Raw genomic sequence first — 19,790 nt, 5'->3', positions numbered from 1 at the left:
AAGACGTTAGCACACACACACACACACACACACACACACACACACACACACAAAATGTTTTTTGTACATATTTCTTGTGACTTTTTTCTGAAATGAATTAACGTGAACCATTAGGCAGACGCTTAAGCGACTTGGATGTTTGTATGTTTTTTTTTAAACGTTATTTTTTCCCAGAACGTTTAAGGTCAAAAACGTTTCATCTAACGTTTGCCAGGCCAGGAAAATGTTTTAAAACCATTAAACAAAAAAAAAAAAAAGAAACGTTTTCACTTAACTTAATGGGTATCTACATCAGCCATTACGCGGCCACTGAAACAAGGCTCAGAATGTTTTCCCAAAAACCATTTATTTCTAACACTGTAACACTTTTTCCACTCTCAAGAACATTTTGTGCAATTGAAAGGTTCCAATGATGTTAAAGGTTCTTCTACCAATAAAGAATTTTTATTTTTAAGAGAGCAAAAAGCTCTTGAATAAGTGTCTCGCTATGAGCGCGTCACAGCGTCGTGCTGTGAACTGGTGGCGTTTGGTGCTCTTGGACATCCGTGGACCCTCGCGTCGTGCAGAGGCGCAGTGGAAGCAGCGGTCAGATCAGCGCGTGCGGGGACGTGTCACGCGCGTTTACTCATTCGGACTGATGGAGGCTCGCGCGTGAAGCGCCGCAGGTAAGAGTCTGGAGCGCGCTGTTTTCGAAACGCGCCCAATCTCTCCACTCGATCGTCATTATTTATGTTTTTCTGTGCGCGATCGACCAACCACGCAATTCCATTCAATCTTCCTCTGTATGGCTGATGTTATTCTGTCAGTTAAGATGCGATTCGCGTTTTGGTTTCAGGTGAAAACGCGGTGGAATATATAGGATACATAGGTTTTGCTAATTTCTTAATGGGTGATAAAACAAACTTTACGCGCCCAGACGCGCGACACCGAGCGCAGCTGGTGGTCAAGAAGAAGTGGATCATTAGGTTATGAGGAACGAAGCACCTGCAGGACTTTGACCTGTTTATGATACACTCAATGAAAGCACTTAACTCAGGCTAATAACGCGCAATAATTGATCCTAATGCTCTCATCGAAACTGTCTCCCGTGGGAGCGAGAGCGAGGAGATGCCTCACGCCTGAATGTTCTCCTTGGGTGAGCTTATCTTTCTCTTTGGGATTTAATGGCACATATCTGATTGTTGAGAGGAGACATTAAGGTAATGTGGTGGTGAGCTAAAATCGAATCTTTTATCAAAATTGTATTTCATCACGAGATACATATTACTGGAACTGCTGTCTGTGAATTTGTCTTTTATTGAGTTCTATAAATACCCGGTGCAGACTGAAAATATCAAAGTTCATTTTGTGTCTTCATTCTAGCCGAAGGATGTCCGGTGCTATGTGTGTTATTAAAGAAGACAGATATGTTTTCATCATTTTTTAATACTGATTTCTACCGTTTTACACTGTGAACGTGATTTTTGTGCTTCTGAGAATTTTTGTTTTCCTCTAAATTTGCATCAGGTATTTAAAGAGCACTGAAATCAGATATCAGGGTTTTTTTTTTCTGTCTCTCCCTCCCAATCTTTTTCTTGTCTCATTTGTCAGTCGATATGTCACTGTGTTCTTCCATCCATCTCCTTTATCTCAGTGCTAGTCTGAGCACGTCTCTCCCTCGTTTGGTTCCCATGGCTTCCAGTAACTCATTTTGGAGAAAGTTTCATAATTTTTTATCATAAAGTTATATCTATCTTTAAGTCTCAAGTTGGGATGAGAGCAAATCTTGTTGTCAGATATATGAAACTCATTTAAGCTCCTCAAAAACTCAATTTGAAGGTTTTATATATTTCATATCAGCTTCATTACTCGATCTCTCTGTTTTGTCAATGAGTCTCTCCATGGGGCTCTAGTCCATGACCTAATTATATTGTCATGGCGATGGCATTAAAAGTGTCTGCTGATTCATTTAAAGACTGTAAACACATTAATTGCATGGTTTATCATCTGTATTGTTTGGGCTGCCAATAATCACAAGTTTCCAAGTCACAGGAGTGCCGTATAATTCATGTGTTTCTGTCTCACCCTCATATGACTTCCATCTGTGGAACAAAACATGGAACAGCCATTGACAATGACTGTAAAACTCTATTTATGTATTGTATGTATGTATCTGTCTATTTATTTATTTATTGGTTATAGACAATCAACATATGGCCAACACTATGACAAATATTACACCCTACTCTTTAATTTTAAGCCTCAGTAATACAGTAAATAAACCATACATTCTCTTGTATTCACACATTTTATTTTATTTGTTATGATCAATATGGCAAATGCTATCACTGTTTAATGTTTCAGTGGAGCCTCATTAATATGTAAACAGTGAAAATAATTTTTCTTATCTCATTAACATTTAACTTTAATAATTAAGCAGACTGTTTTATTCAAAGTGACTTCCAAAATAAAAAAAAAAAAAAATATCAAAAAGCACTAAAAAATACAAGTCGTTCAAAAGCATATGATAGTTTTGCATGAAGAACAGACCAAAATGAATATATTTATATAACAACAACAATAATAATAATGATTATTAGTATTATCATTCAGAATTTTTTCCTCTGGTGGGCATCTCATTAACTTCAGCTGCATTAAATCAGTGAATTTAACTTAATCTTGAACTTGAACCAGATCATTCTGATTCATAAACTAATGGTTTAGTCTGATTTCTTAACTGAATTAACTGGTTAACTGAAAAGACCCAAGTAATTTGACTAATTATTCTTTCAGTTGGTTTCAGAAAAGTTCAGTTTGCATTGATTGACTGCTTATGATACATCAAGATTCTGCATAATTCTCCTTTTGTGTTTCACAGAAAAAAATAACAGTATGCTGGTTTGGAACAACTTAATGGTGAGTAAATAATGACCGAATTTTTAGTTTTAGGTGTCCTACCCCTCTACACTAATGTGGACTACTGGCCTACTTAAGACCACTGAGAATTAACTCTGTGACCATCAACAGTATGAGAAAGAGTGGACACTAGAGCAAAGGAGAGGTGGCAAAAAGGAAATGAGACAGATCCTAAAACAAGGCAATGGACCATCAAAGATGCACTGTAGTGGACGTAGCCAAGCCTTTTTTTTTTTTTTAAGGTCTGTATTGTGACATACATCCGAGTATAACAGCTAATCGAAAATAAATAAATAATAAAAAATATGAACAAAAGTAGTGCAGGAACCTTGTTCAATCCATTGGTCGTTATTTGGTTTTTATGATGAAGAAATAATTGGCGATGTCTGATATATGCCACAAGAGACAAAGTTTGACAATTACAAGGTCCAAAAAAAAAAAAACATATGCATGAATGAATCATTCACGTAAGATTTAGAAAACATATAAGATGAATTTCCATTTCATGTCAAACAGTGTAACCTATCTGAAAGGTTTTATGGCTGTTGTTAACACATCATTTCAAGAGACAAACAGACCTGTCAGACTGTCATTCACTGAACGCTGTGTTCTATTGAAGCAAAACTACCAAAGTCTTAAACATAACCCAGATATGATTTATGCATGCATTATTTACCCAAGATACCCGAACAGCCAAGCCTCTTGCAACTTTCAAAAAACATCTAAAGACACCTCTTCTGTGAGCATTCGACTCAAACCTGCAAATGCAATAACACCTTTCGTTTCGTCTCTGTTCTAGTGTGTAGTTCTCACATGATAGGTGTAGGCAGCACTTCTCATGTTACCACCTCCTTAGGATGAATCACTCCTCATTTGTAAGTCGCTTTGAAGAAAAGATTCTGCTAAATGATTAAAGACAAATGTCAGTGCGATAAGAGACTATTATTCAGACAGTTTATGTATTAATGAGGCTCTGCTGGAACATTAAACAGTAGGGCGTAATATTTGTCATTTCGTTTGCCATATGTTGTCCATAAAAATAGAGTAAATCAAACACACCCTTCCAATGATTAACTACCATCACACGTTCCTTCAGTCTTAAGTGACATTGTGTTTTTGAGTGATTTCTCCGTATCTAATTGAACGTCGCTGGAATACATTTTTAATACCTTGCACCCCTAATTAAATTTTCTCTTTACAGTCATGCAAAGGCAAATGAATGACTCCTGCTCCATCTTGACATTTAAGTGCCTGCTTCAAATGCTGGCGTATTCCCTTTGTAGCCTACTCTACTCTTAAGGTCACTTTGTAGAACAGTATATTGTCGAGGGAATACTGTGCACAGAGCATGTGAACAGCCTGCCATTTAGCCTCAGTCTCTTGGGATCAGCCGCCGTCTGCATATCCCACTGAAGTTCATGCACACGAGACTATTGTACTGTAAACGTATAGGGCTTCTATGAATAAGAAAGTTTAGTTAGAGATTCACAGCTGGGCTTCTAGTAATGTTTCTGTTTTTTGAATACATATTTGTTCAATTTATTCACAATAACGGAATATGCTGAATTATAAACCAGTGAATTTAGAGTTGAATTTGGCTGCTGATAGAGACAGAAGAAGAGGGAGGGGGAGATGAAAGAACCAGAGCCCTAAAACAGGAGGCTTTGTCACCTCTGTTACCTTGACAACCTGTTTCAGACTCTGATATACAGACATAGAGTCTGTGCTTATGTCTGATTTATAATTCTGCCATATTTATCATGTGCACTGTATGTTTGTTCGTACAGTATATTAAAGAAGTTTGAAGAGAATCAGAAATATGTGAGTCAGTTTGCAAATGACTTACTAAATAATGTTTTAGTTAATATGTAAACAGGGTTATCTTAGGACATCCTGAGAAGGACGGGTAATACCAGAAAAACAATAGAAGTCATTGGGGTTACACTTTATTTTAAGGTGATGTTGTTGCAGTGTAATTACACAAATAATACTGAGTGATATTAATTAACAGCCTGTACTTACTGTAGGGTTTGATTTATGATTAGTTGCTTGTAATTTATGGTTATTATTACAGTAAGTACATGCAACGTGTTTAACTACATCTTGTTAAAATAAAGTTTTACTGTCAGTGGAAAATGCCTAGACGTGTGCGTGTGTGTGTGTGTGTACAGTATAAAAACCATTACGCCTATGAAGAGTGCCCGTAAACCACAAATGCAAGTATGTGTGTGTGTGTGTGTATGAGCCAAAATCCAATGGCTTCATTCATATAATGAGCCAGTAGCTCATTTGATGGCTTAATTTAAAAAAGAATCAAGTGCCAAAATCTTAATTAACTTCTCAGTTCCATGCATACCATGCAGGCTTAATCAAACAGCTTTTAGAAATGAAAAACATTATTATTATTATTATTTTATATATTATCACATCGCCTGTGGAACACTGTTGGATGATTCATAATTATTGCACAAATGTGTATCACTTGCCCTTTCAACGTGTAAAGTCTTAGGAATAAAGGTCAATAAGGTCAATGCTGGAAGATTAAAATAACTCTTTATTAAATAAAACTGAAGGGAACATTTATTGATTTTTATATCCAGATTGTTCTGTTATCCAACATGACAGTAGAGGTGGTCTTGTCTTTTCTGAGTATTGATTTAAATGTTTTCTTATGTCTCCACAGTGTCTTGTCAGAATTACAAAATCATGGTCCTGGAAAGAAGTGTATGATCACCTGATATAAACCAACAACAACCAGAGGAGGCGGAACAATGCCAGACTCCGCCCTCTCTCCACCCGTTCCACCAATCACCACTCTGAACTGTTCCTTGGACGTATCGAATTGCTCTTTCGCTAACCTCTCTACAATCGCATATGGCGATGAGTGCTATGGCAGCCACTCTTTGTTTGTTGTAATGGCGGTTGCATACAGTGCTGTGGTACTGTTGGGTGTCGTCGGCAACCTGGCTCTCATCCTTGTCATCACACGGCAACGGGAACTACACAATGTCACAAATGTCCTAATTTCAAATCTCTCTGTTTCGGACCTGCTGATGTCCCTAGTGTGTCTGCCGTTCACCTTCATCTACACCTTCATGGACCACTGGGTGTTCGGCGCGGTCATGTGCAAACTCAACAGCCTGGTCCAGTGCTGCTCCGTCTCGGTGTCCATCTTCTCCTTGGTTCTGATCGCCATTGAAAGGCACCAGCTCATCCTACACCCTCGCGGATGGAGGCCCAGCCTGAACCACGCCTGCCTGGGCATCAGCCTCACCTGGGCCCTGGCCGCCCTCACTGCTACACCCTTTCTGCTGTTCTCCAGGGTGACAGACGCCCCGCTGAAGCAGCTGCCCTCGGTGTTTCAGGAGCAGTACAGGGGAAAGGTGGTGTGTGTGGAAGAGTGGCCCTCCAGAGAAATCAAGCTCACCTACACCACTGGGATGCTGGTGCTGCAGTACATCACTCCTCTCACCTTCATCTTCATCTGTTACCTGAAGGTAAGACCAGAGAGACGAATAAGAAAAGATGGCGACACACTTTAATCGTAATATACTATTTCAGTTTTTCTCTTTCAAAATGTCATGTTTTATTCAAGGTGTTTCTTGCCATTTCTTTGTTATTGCTTGTAAAGCTTCTATGCCATTATTTTATATAAATCTATAAGTATAAGTCATGCATGAGTCATGTATATGTGACCCTGGAGCACAAAAGCAGTCTTAAGTCTCTGGGGCATATTTTTAGCAATAGTCAAAAATACATTGTATGGGTCAAAATGATCGATTTTTCTTTTCAGACAAAAATCATTAGGATATTAAGAAAAGATCATGTTCCATGAAGCTATTTTGTAAATTTCCCAATGTAAATATATTAAAAACTTAATTTTTGATTAGTAATATGCATTGCTAAGAACCTCATTTGAACAAATTTAAAGGTGATTTTCTCAATAATTAGATTTTTTGCCCCCCCAGATTCCAGATATTCAAATAGTTGTATCTTGGCCAAATATTGTCCTATCATTATAAAGCATACATCAATAGAAAGCTTCTTTATTCAGCTTTCAGATGATGTATACATCTCATTTATACTTAAGACTGATTTTGTGGTCCAGGGTCACATATGTACTGTATATATATGTGACCCGGCCTGTGAAAACCCAGCTAAAGTCATTTTTTGTGATTTACTGTTTTCTACATAAAATCATCCTTCATAAAGACGGAGAACATTCTGTGAAAATATAACCTTTATATCTTTAATATTGACTCATTGACTGAAATTAATGGTTGAAATCAAGCTTTGATGCTTGTTATCTCATGATTAGATTTTGAGACTTTTGCATGGATTGCACAGACCGGGTCACATATATTTATTAGTACCACTAAAGAGTTTGAGGTCAGTTAGATTATATATTTTTTAGGAAATTAATACTTGTATTCAGCAGCGATGCACTGAAATGTTCAAAAGTGACAATAAAGACTTTTACGTTGTTGAAAAAAATCTAATGTTAAATAAATGCTGTTTGTTTGATTTTTCTGTTCATGAAAGAATCCTGAAGATAATGTGCTATGGTTTTCACAAAAATATTAAGTAGCACAATTGTTTGCAACATTGATAATATTAATAAATGTTAATTAAAAATCAGTATCTTAGAATGATTTCTGAAGGATCATGTGACACTGAAGACTGGAGTAATGATGCTGAAAATACAACTTTGAGCACAAGAATAAATTACATTTTAAATTACATGAAAATAGAAAACAGAGAGAGAGAGAGAGAGATTTATACAGAGAATATTTCAGTAGTATGTTTTTCAGTAGTATTCCAAACTTATGCTAATTGTCAATCATCATTGACGATAGTTGTCCTGGCAGAAATACTTTTACAGAACATTTAGTAGTTGATTTTAATTCAAAATGTTCAAATTCACTAATCAGATATGCCACTTATGACGCATACTGGACGTCAGCATCATCAACCAAATGTCATGATGTAGAACTCTAGACATTATCATAGAAATCATAGGCAACATATTTGTTTTAAAAGCTGCTGCGGAGATCAGGATTATCAGGAAATCATTTATTTCAATTGTGGCCTGTTCCTCACAAAAACTTATGTTATAGTGCATGAATCATACAAACCACTTTAAAAATGCTTTTGTTTTTTGTCTTTTTTGGAATCTGTAGCCTTTTTGAACAGCCATTCCATGGAAAACATTTATGTTACATTTATTTAAAAACATTTATATTTTGTTCTCCTCTGAAAATAAAAATACTGGTTTCGTGCATTACTACATAGGTGAGTAATGACAGGATTTTCATTTTGGGGTGAACTATTCCTTTAAGTTCCTCTCTATTTTTTTTCTCCATTTAATCTCATTGCTGTCTAAGCAAGAACAAATGGAGAAGTCTCGTGTCTTTTTTCTTTTGGGTTCAGTTTAGAATAATAACTGAGAAGTTTGCCTTCAAGGTTTTTCCTAAAACACTTCACAGACCTTAATACAGTTTCCCATGACACTGAATAATGTATCATTTTTTTGGGGCGCTACATAGGGGAACGCTCGTTTCTCTCAGTCACTTTAAAGACAGAAGGCAGTGGAGAGCCCAATTTATTCCATATTCTTATGTTAGTCTGAACAGAACAGAACAGAACACATCCCTCCTACATCCTCCTGACTGGTGTATCACAGCCTAGTACTCATCTCTTGTGAAAGACTAGGATATTCAAGCAGACGTACTGTACATGTTTGTTGCTCTTTTCTCATTCCTGGGGAGCTCAGCTTATGTCTTACCAGTGAGGTTAGGTTTGGATAAGACGTCACTGAGAGATTTACAGTTTGACATTTATACAGGCTTATCTAAATGTGTCTGGTACTTACTTGTAAATGTAAGGCTGGCATACTTGATAGATTTCAATTTAATAGTTGGTGGTAATCCGGCAGAAGAGGCTCAGACTCCTTAAAAATGTAATGTAAACAAGTAATGTGATAAACAAACTGTGTTTATCAATTTCTTAGTAATGTGCATAATTCAGAATTTTTAGACGCCTCCCCAAATATAATAAATGTGATGATGTGTTACTAAAATATATATTATATTTTTTAGGCACTTTTTTAAATTCAGTAATTATTTTTTATATTGTCATTATCCTAAAGCTAATTATGAAAATATTATCTGGAAAAAATATTATTTTGTTTTAAGTTGTGTGTTTACTGATGCTAAATGTATAACATAATTATACATTACAAAACAACAAAACAAAAAATAACAAAATTATGATTTCCAAAAGCAGAATGAAATCAAAATGTGATAAATAATTTTGGTTTAAGAATATTTAATTGATGTCTTATGGAAGCAGATTAGTCTCAAAATATAATTCACGCAAAAAACATGATTCACACATGCGCAGACAATTTCACATGCATGAAACCTAATTCACGTACACACAAAAAAAATTCACGTGCGTGAAAAAAAAAATATATTAACAAAAAGCATTTCACATGCGCAAAATAAATTAATATATTCATAAAATACATTTCACAAATGCAAAACACAATTCGTAGATATACAACTGTGCACAAAAACCCTTTGAATGTTTAAAATGTACGAGTGTCTGAATGTACAAATCGTCATTTACTACGAATCCACTCCGATTTGTGTGTGTGTGTTTTTGAGACTTTCCTGGCAGAGTTCTCTTCCCACGTGGGTCTGTCGTACTCTTTAGCCAATCAGATGCGAGCTTACCATTCAACCAATCATATCATGAATTAGGTTTCATGCTTGTGAAATTGTCTACGTTTAAGAATATTTAATTGATGTCTTAAATTAAATTTAACAGAACCAAAATACACCATAAAAATGTCATAAATAATTTTGGTTTAAGAATATTTAATTGATATCTTAAATTAAATTTAACAGAACCAAAATATATTTTGTAATTCTAATTTTCCAATTCCCAAGCATCCCCTTGCACTGTAAATTTCCGGCATGGTAAATGATGTGTTATACATTTCAGTAACAAGACACTTTATAAAGCCTTAAGCAAAAAAGCAAAAGAGTCAGTGTTTGACCCAGTGACAGCTGATGTGAATGGCTGACTTGAGACTGAGCTCAACATGAGATGCACCAAGTCTGACTTTTTACTCATTTGTAGTCTGTTATGTTTTTGGGGATCAGTTTGCTGTGGATACTTTCAGTTGAAGCTTTATTATTAGATAACATTTATAAGGCTATTTTAGGAAATAAAGGATGTGTGCGTGTTCATCTAGACTGATTATCCTCTATGTAAAGATAACGAGTGGAGGCTGGTCCTAAAAGTCAACTAAAATAAAAACTGACCTATATACTTTGCACATTCATCGGCACATATTAATTCAAAAATGAAACGTACATGTAGTTGTCTTAAATCAAAAGCCACTCACTGATGTCACTGTGGCCATGTCATTATTGGATAATGTTAACGATTGTTAAACTCTTCCCCGCCCTTCTTCTTTGCTGCTTACTGTGTTATGATCCAGACATACTCTTTCAGAAGATTGCAATAACACAACTGCAGCCAAAAAGATCATTTTTAAAATCAAGCATGAACCCACATCCCCCACAACCATTTAAAATGTGGCTTATAGAACTCAAAAATATTGCATTGTTAGAATGCACAACAGCGAGAATTAATAAAGCCAAACCAAAAACACTTAAGGCATGGGCAGAATTTATTAGGAAAATGTCCCATATAATATCTCATTAGAGCAGCTGTACTGTTCGCTCTGTAAGTCAAGGAAGAAGGAGCAATTGGAATCTTCTACTGAACCTCCCTCCCCCCTCCTTCTCCCCATTTTATTTATTTTGATCTATCTATTATTATTTATTCATTATTGTTAATTATTTTTTATTTTTTATTTTTATTTTTTTAGATATGCAAACCCTGGTTTTGTATATACTGTAGTTAAGTTGTGTCACACATGTTGACCATGGTCTATTCTGCAATAAAAAAAGAATCACAAAAAAAGAAGATTGCAATAACACCTCTTACTCTTTTAAAGTGAAAACAAAGAAAGCTGGAAAATTCTGTCAAACATTGGGGAAGGATTTAAAGTTATAGTTCACCCAAAAATGAAAATTACCCCATGATTTACTCACCCTCAAGCCAGGTGTGTATGACTGTCTTCCTGCAGACGAATGCAATCGGATTTGTATTAAAAAATGATATAGGTGTTCAATCACTTTTTCTTGTCAAATATCCAGTTTTACTCTGAAGTGCTGTTCATTACGAAAGTATAATGCTAATTTTTGTTGACTTTTTAGGACTAGAGTCGCGTTACAGATACAAAACCAGTAGTCTCAGAAATACAATCAAAAACACACACACAACCAAAAAGGCATGTCTCTTGCGGTCTGCTGAATAGTCTTAAGATTATTGCTGAGGTTTTTTGTCCTAGAATGAAGTGGCTTTGGACATAGCTCAGTGAAACAGTGTGTATGTTCTGACTGAACATGACCAGCAGCCAACATGACCTGCCACATCAACTCACTGCCAACATAAACCCAGTACTGCTGCTGAAGAGAGAGGGTGGGATTGGTCAGAGAATGGCAGAATAAATGAGTAAGAGGGAGATAGAAGATGAGAAGAAAGGGTCTGTGCAAAAACTGATCATTTCAGAATTCAAAGGCCTCCAAGATCACAAGAATGAGTCATAATCGCTCCTCTGCAAAGGGTACAGAAATAGAAATAACAAAGAAACAGAAAGATATGCTGCGATACAAATGATTCAGAACTTTATGATGTGTAAAGAACAGCGTAAATGGAAAGGAAGATTCATGTGACAAGCTCGCGTCTCCCAGTAATGGGTTTAATATGGAGATTATTATGCTAATACAGTTGTAAAAATTAAAATGCGTGTGTGGGGTGACAGAATGAGCACTCTGCCGTCACTATGATGATGGCTCACTGTTCAGATTGTCAAGTTCTGTTGAGCATTTGTTGGTGTTCAAGTCAAATGACCGAGTTTTGTCAAGGATGCTTGTCACTTTTACACCCAATTAACCACGGACTGTTAGCAGCACTTACAGTACACCCCTTGCACACATATCCATATTTGTCTCATTCTTTCTCTTCCCCTCTTCCTCACTCGTTTTTTTTACCTCTCTGTGCTTTTTTGTGGTTTGGACCAAATTGCAGCACAGAAAAACAAAAGCACTTTCACACACTTGCTAGTTTGTTTAATCACATGCATTTCTGACATAAATTTTTATTAGAGCCATGAAAACATACATCTGAAATTTTGCTTCATAACACTCTGTGGTGGAAATGATGGTGATGTAAATCACATTTTGGTGTCACATTTATCTAATTTCATAGCCAGCTTTTCCTGAACACATAATTAATATTATATAACAAAAAGACAAAGCTGAAGTTGAACTGTACACAAGATAGTACAGTTTAATAATAGTAAATATGAAACACTTATTTCACATCATATTTAATTCCCATTCAATTTTAAAATATATTTCGAATATATATATATATAAAAAAGGCCAAAAATAAAATATTGTTAAAATATGCTTTAAAATATATTATCTACCAATATATTTTTGGATTTTATATATATATAAATTATATAAAAAAAACATTGAAAAAAAAATAATATAATATATATATATATATATACAACACAATATATATACATATATATATATATATATATATATATTATTGAGCTTCACTGCTTACAACACAAAATATATAAAATATGATTTTTTATATTTTTATTTTTTGCTGTATGGGAAAATTTAATGCAATATTTGAAAACAGAAAATGTGCTGTTCACTGACAGCGCTGTTAGTAGATTTTGATTTATTTTGTAACAGGCGATCTCAAAATAGCCATGTACCAGCCCGTTACATACCCTGGCTAATATTTCGGTCTATCACTACCACGGAATATGACTAAAGCATTTATATTCAGTTGGATCCTTAGGTGCTACTGTCATCCAACCATCCCACGGTCCAATACTTCAGAATGTGATGCCAACAAAGATTCTGGCTGTCCGGTCAGGGTAGCAACTGTCGGACTGCATCAGATCAGTCTCTCTCTCTCTCTGTATGAGCCAACGACTTTATGAGTCCTAATGACTGAGGGACTTTTTTTGTTCAGCTGTCAGTAAAATCGACCTAGAATCAGATTTAATCAGCCCACTAAACAAAGCCAGTTCTCCATGGAAATAATTTGGATATGGAGACAAACCTACAATTTACATACCACACTGTATACAAATTCATTCTTTCAGTCTGGTTAATGCTGGCTTTCAAATGTGAGCTGAAGTAAATAATAAGTTATGAACACATGCATCTCAGTCTGTGTATTCATTCTCTCTCTCTGCCTCTGGGTTTTGTGTCATGCAGTTATTTCAGGTCACAGGACTCTGTGCCAGGGCAGCCATTCATCAAATAAAGAGAGAACAAAAATCCGAGGAAAGGAGAGCTAGAAATAAAGAAGAGAACAGGAGTCTGGAGTCAGTTGTGCTTGCAAGACTCTGATCTGTTGTCTTCTAATGAACTAATGATTAATTCATTCATCTTGTCGTGCTAATAAGGCATGCGTATGCACATGCACTGGGCGGAACTCGTACAGATGTTCTGTTCTAGTGGACAGACGAGGCTTTTGACAACAGCACAGCTCTGTCCCATAGCTATACAACTGAACATTAATGCCACTGACAAATTAATTACATTATTTTTTTTTTCTATAGAATATTTTGAGGGAAATGTTGAAATATGGTTTATCTAAATTGCCTTTTGGAGCCGAATATATACTATTGTAAAAATCAATATTTAATTTATCTAAACAACATACATGAAAAATAAAATGAAAATAACTAAAAATAAAATAATTATTTATTCTATAATTCACCATTTTATTAAAAATCACTTTTTAATTCTGAAATTAGACTGTTTAGTTTTGCTTGTGCACTTACTGGAACATTTGAAAAATTCTGTAATAATGTGAAAAAAAATCAGTGGTGTTTTAGTATTTTTAAGTAAATACTATTATATATCAATATTTGAAATTAGCTTTTATTTTTAAAATGTAATGCATTTTATTTATTAAATTATGAAATTATTTTATTACATTAAAATACATTTAATAAATATTTAATTTATGTATTTATTTCAGTTTTAGATTAAGTAATTTTAGTACTTCAACTTAAATCTGTTGATTCCAGTTAGTTTCCAAGGCAACATTAATAATTTTATTTTTTTATATTATTTTTAAGTAGTTTTTTTATTCAAATATTTATATTTTATTTTATTTCAGCTTAATTAAAATCAAAGAAAATATTTTTTTAAACAGCTTTAGTTTTAGTTAACAATAAGAACACTGAAATAAATAAATAAATAAATAAATAAATAAACAAATAGTGTATGTAACAAACAAACAACAATGTAGCAAAGGGCCCCTGGGTGATGTATGCAATGGTTTGCATATGGTGCTGGATGCTTAAAAACATCTGGCATGATATATTATGATTTGAAAGCATCAAAATACAATTAAATATTTTTTACATTTGAATGTTGCTTTGGTAAAAAAAATATTTAGTTAGAAAAGTTTTGAATGGTTGTAATTGGAGAAAGATGCTCTTTATAATCCAGATATAATTCCAATATCTTCCAGTAGGAGCTAAAAAGTCCATGCAAACCAGCAATACTTGACCTTTGCCTCCCAGTGTCTCTTTTTACCCGTCTTCTGTTTGTTGTTAGAGTGGATTAAGAGAAATCTCCATGCATTCGTCCTTGATTTGTTTTTGGAGAGTTCAGTGCTTACTGAGGCACATTAACATTGTGTCACAACACAGTGACATTGTAACACCATTGTTTAACTTGCAACATTGTGTTTGTGGCCCTTAAATAGGGTTCTATTTGTATTCCTTCTGTCGGTTTGTGTTGACTCAATAATATAAAAGACATAGAGCCTGAAAACACAAACACAAAAAGATAATCGCCTGAAATGTCATTGCAGCTTTCCCTCGTGCACTGTGCTCTTAATGATGGTTTGCCCTCAGGTCAGCTATAGTTATGAGCATCGGCGAGCGTGTTATAAAGTTGTGTACTGTGCTTCTTGTTGATTTTAGACTGCAAATCTAAAAAAACTACAACAATTGTGTATTATGTGTAGACAGGAATGTGTCAGTGATGGTTAGTCAATGATAGTTTAATTGAAAGGGGTGATTTGGAGTAGTGCTTTATTCTTCTATTTTATTGTTATGTTGCAGCGCCTTGAGTGTAAGAAAGGCTCCCTATAAATTAAATGTATTATTATTATTATTATTATTATTAATCAGTGTACGTCTAATGTGCACTAACGCATAATGTGATTGAACAAACTGATGCTTTGCTATTTCTAATTTTGTAATGATATTAATTAACTTTAATTGAATATTACATCAGTTATGTGTGAGGTACTATTGCTTATTTACAGATTTAGTTTTTTTTATTTTGTATTAAATTTGATATATTTTTCTTTTTAAGAATTTTTTTTCTTCATAATGAAAAAAATATTGCCAAAGTTTCAGTTCACTATCATTTGAAATTGCATTAGCAAAAATTATTTATGATAAAGTGATTGCAGAATTTGACATTGGATGAATTATGAAAATAATTTTCTAAAAGTCCACAGGGCCAAAAGCATTCATAATTAAAGAAACACCTTTATATGAAATATGAATAAATTATTGTTTAATTGGCCCCCTCTTCTCTTCCAGTCAGATCTACACTTTTTTCTGTTTTTTGTTTGTCCTGCAGAGTTTAGCTCCATAATAATTAAACCATAATTGTATTTATTTCTTTATGATGAGCTACTCTCACCTAATCTACATTATACACAAACAAACAAATAGTAATGTGTCAGTAGTTTAAATAATGCGTGCATGTATTGGTTCATATAGCAAAATTGAGCAAAATGTTGCTTTGCTATTTCTAATTTGTTAATGATATTAATTACGTCTACTTGACTATTACATGTGTTATGTGTGAGGTACCTTTGCTTATTGACTGGTTTTTAGTATATTTCTTAATTTAAAAATGCTTTGCCAGTGTATTTATTTATTTATTTTCAGTAACTGTGGCCAGTGAGGTTTTCATTTTTAGCCTACCATTAGAAATTGTAGCAGCAAATGTAATTTACGATAAAGTGATTAGACATTGAATACTGTAAATGATACAATAATTTTGTAAACGTCCACAGGGCCAACAGTGTTTGTAATTGAAGAAACACTTTAATATGAGAGATTAATTAATAATTGTTTCTCTCCACTCAGATCTACACTCGTCTGCAGCGGCGTAATAACATGATGGATAGAATACGTGAAAACAAACACCGTAGCAGTGAGACTAAACGGATAAACATCATGCTCTTTTCCATTGTCGTGGCATTTGCGGTTTGCTGGCTCCCGTTGAACGTCTTTAACGCCGTCATCGACTGGAACCATGAAGTGGCTATGAACTGTACCCACAATCTCCTGTTCTCGCTGTGTCACTTGACTGCGATGTGCTCGGTCTGCATAAACCCCGTGTTCTACGGCTTCCTAAACCACAACTTCCAGCGGGACCTCCGGGCTTTCCGACTCTGCAAGATTGTGTCAGTACGGGAAAATGAATATGACATGGTTGCCATGTCCACTATTCACACGGACGTGTCCAAGGTGTCACTGAAAAATAGTAGCATAGATTTCTAGTGACAGTGACACTCGTGTCTGTTTTGAAAAATGCATCTCTTTAGATTTAGTGTGCATTTACAGTGAAAGTGAATGTTAGTAAACATAACGATTGCTGTCTTATGCTTCGAGAAAGCAACTATTTTTCAAGCTGTGTATTAAAGTGTAATCGTAACATTGTACATACAAAATCAAGAGAGGATGCTGAATAGCTTTCTTCCAATGTCCCGCATCAGCGAGGGCTCATTGGGACCAAGTGAAAATCTGAAGACATTGTACACGAATCGTATGATGTTCAGATGAGTGGACTGAGCTTTGATCACTAAGAGGAAATCTTCCCACTGCGTGTTTGACTTGGAGTGAAGAAAGAAGGAAAGATAATTAATGCAAAGCCCAAGAGGTCACAAATTCAAAGATGTAAATAATGAATGTCAGACTTTTAAGAGAGACACCGAACTGTTTCTGACCTGGATTAATTATTTTTTTATTTTTTATTTTTTTTACTTCTGAGTGTTGAAACTAAAACTAAATTGATTTCCTTCTTAGTTATTCCTTGACAAACCAAGCCTGCAGAAAATACACACATAAAGAAACATTCACAAACACAGAAACCTTACAACATCAAAAAAACAAGACACTAACCAATTTCAGAAAAACTCGAATCACAGTGTGATGAAGCTGAGCAGAGCGCTACGGCAACCTCCAGCCGTTGAAATGCTATCAGTATTTTAAACCAGGGGTGTCCTGCAGAGCAGGGGTGTCCTGCAGAGTAAGGTCTTGTTTTGTTTTTTTGTTTTGGGTAACCCTTCTTTACATAGTTTTTGTTTTGTTTTGACTTTTTTTTTTTTTTTTTTTTTTTTTATTTTTTTTTTTGCTTTTCTTTTTTTGCTTTTTTTTGTTTTGTTACTCTAACCAAATCCACATTATACACAAACAAACCAATAGGAATGTGTCAGTAGTTTAATCAATGTACATCTTCATTGATACATAATGATTGTAATTGAATCTTTGCTATTTCTAATTTGATAATGATATTAATTACTTTATTACATGTTATGTGTGAGGAACTAATGCTTATTGACAGATTTTCAGTATATCTTTGAGATTTATTCCTTCATAATTAGATGAAAAAATATAATGCCTTCACTATTTGTTTTATGGTGACTGTGGTCATTGATGTTTTAGTTTTTAGACTACCATTTGAAAGTGTAGTAGGAAATATAGTTTATGATACAATAATGTCAGGATTTGATTCAAATAATTTTGATGATTTACCCTCAATGATACCCTCAAATTACACAATGATAAATAGAGGGCCATTGAAGAGGCTATCAAGCTATCACCGAACAGACTGTCATGTGCTATTGTTGGGACTTTGCCAACATCAGTGATTGATCTCTTCTAAATTACCACAACAGAAATGAGTCCCAGATAACAAAGCGATGCAATTATAGAGCTTTGCTATGACATGTTTATGTTTGTGTGTAGTAGGTCACTGTGCTTTTTGTGTACAGAATACACCATATACTGTATATATGATGACGTTTTCATTTTTCTATTCTTCTTGGATTTCAGATTTCTATTTTTTACATGTTTGTTCACTTTTTTTTCTCAAAAAGGCCATTGCATGTTCTAAGTACAGAGTACAATATTGAAAACATGTTTTAAACAATACTGTATATCCTGAACTGAATTCTTTCAAACAGTTGAATTACTTTTGTCCACCTTGAAAAAGGCATTTTGATTTTCATGTAGACATTTCAAAAAGATGGCATCAATATGACAGTTACTGGTGCAAACAAGTGAGCAAAAATGCATCTCTTCTAAAGGAAGAAGCATTTCATGTTTACTTTAGGCGTGAGAGAAAGCTCTTTAACTTCCCACAAGAGCTTAGCCAGAATTGGAGCAACAAAAATATCACAACACCAACAAGAACGATTGACAGATTTATTTCTTTATTTATCTTGAAGTGTAAGTGAGCGCTGATGCTCCTGCCACCATTATATGGAATCAACAGGGAATAGTGTGCTGGGAAAATAATGAGCAAAATAATTAAATATGTATTTCCAGAACCTGCTGTTTTCATTCTGAATATTCCAACTGTCTGTTATGCATACTTGAAATATTCAAAAGGAACTGTAGTGTGTTTTTTTCTACTTTAATGGAATATTTTACTGCCAGTGTGGATATTCTGTGGATTCTACAGTGATGTTCTACTTTTTTATATTGCATATATCTAGCCTTTCTCTGTGGGAATTTTTCATGATTTCTGTCATTGTATCTCTTTGTTACATTCAGACACATTGTAATTAAGATGTTCTGCAGTGCACTCTAGATCAAAATCATCTATAACACTTTATTTTAAGGACCAATTCTCACTATTAACTAGCTGCTTATTAGCATGCATATCACTAGCATATTGGCTGTTTATTAGTACTCATAAAGCACATACTCTCATATTTTAGATCCCTTAACCCTACCCCATACCTAAACTTAAAGTGTGCATGAAATCTTAATTTACACTATGTACTTTAACACACATCATAAATCTTGAGATGAACAATTAATCTGTGCAAGTAAATCCACTGAAAAAAAATTGTCTAGGTAATCTTTAATCAAAATCTGAAAATTTGTTTCAGCTCTGGAACCGCATTCATTTTTTGAGATGGAGAGGAGAAGTGGTAAAATAAAACCCTGTTGTTTATTCAATATTCCTTTTCAGTTCAGATGTATTTTAAGAAATATGTCACAATACTAAAGTCAATTCGTTAGTAATTTATGTTTCATGCAGACTTTAACATCTATCTTACTAATTATTAATAAGCAGCAAATTAGGAGTTTATTGAAGCAAAAGTCATAGTTGGTTTTCAAACTAAAGTGTGACTAAATCATCAAAGTTTACTTCACTTAGTGCTGTGATCTTTTCTCTCTGAAAGGGAATTGTAACACTTGACCTCTGACACAATCTTTATTTGTAGTATGAGCAGTCAAACAATAAAAATGTAATGTAAAAATGCATGTAACGATATTTGGTCTTTTGTTTGTGTGCTTGTTTTTGCCGTGCATATGGGGGTATGTAACACTTTTGAAATCCTAAAATTTTGACAACTAATATTTATTTTGGGGTAAGGACTAGAAGAAGTGAGTTATAGAGATGGACAGTGATCTATGTTAAGAAAAAATGGAATAATGACTA

General features: G+C 34.4%; 1 protein-coding gene across 4 annotated transcripts; it reads left to right on the top strand.

Annotated features, from left to right (window-relative positions):
* Nucleotides 1-527: 527 nt before the first annotated feature.
* On the top strand, nucleotides 528-17,165 carry LOC109081097 (neuropeptide Y receptor type 1-like). 4 transcript variants are annotated; one of them, XM_019096097.2, is made up of 4 exons: nucleotides 528-665; nucleotides 2,858-2,895; nucleotides 5,579-6,392; nucleotides 16,199-17,165. In XM_019096097.2, the coding sequence occupies exons 3-4, from the start codon at nucleotides 5,667-5,669 to the stop codon at nucleotides 16,613-16,615; spliced, it is 1,143 nt and encodes a 380-aa protein (XP_018951642.1). In that variant the 5' UTR covers nucleotides 528-665; nucleotides 2,858-2,895; nucleotides 5,579-5,666; the 3' UTR covers nucleotides 16,616-17,165. The 4 variants fall into 4 exon arrangements, with proteins under 4 accessions (XP_018951642.1, XP_018951644.1, XP_042634184.1 ...); XM_042778250.1 differs by lacking the exon at nucleotides 528-665 and adding an exon at nucleotides 696-1,135; XM_019096098.2 differs by lacking the exon at nucleotides 528-665 and adding an exon at nucleotides 696-1,199.
* Nucleotides 17,166-19,790: the final 2,625 nt, after the last annotated feature.

Source organism: Cyprinus carpio, chromosome A1, assembly GCF_018340385.1.
Source record: "Cyprinus carpio isolate SPL01 chromosome A1, ASM1834038v1, whole genome shotgun sequence".
Classification (NCBI taxonomy): Eukaryota; Metazoa; Chordata; class Actinopteri; order Cypriniformes; family Cyprinidae; genus Cyprinus; species Cyprinus carpio.
Note: the sequence above shows the minus strand (reverse complement) of the source record. Positions and strands in the feature narration are given on the sequence as shown.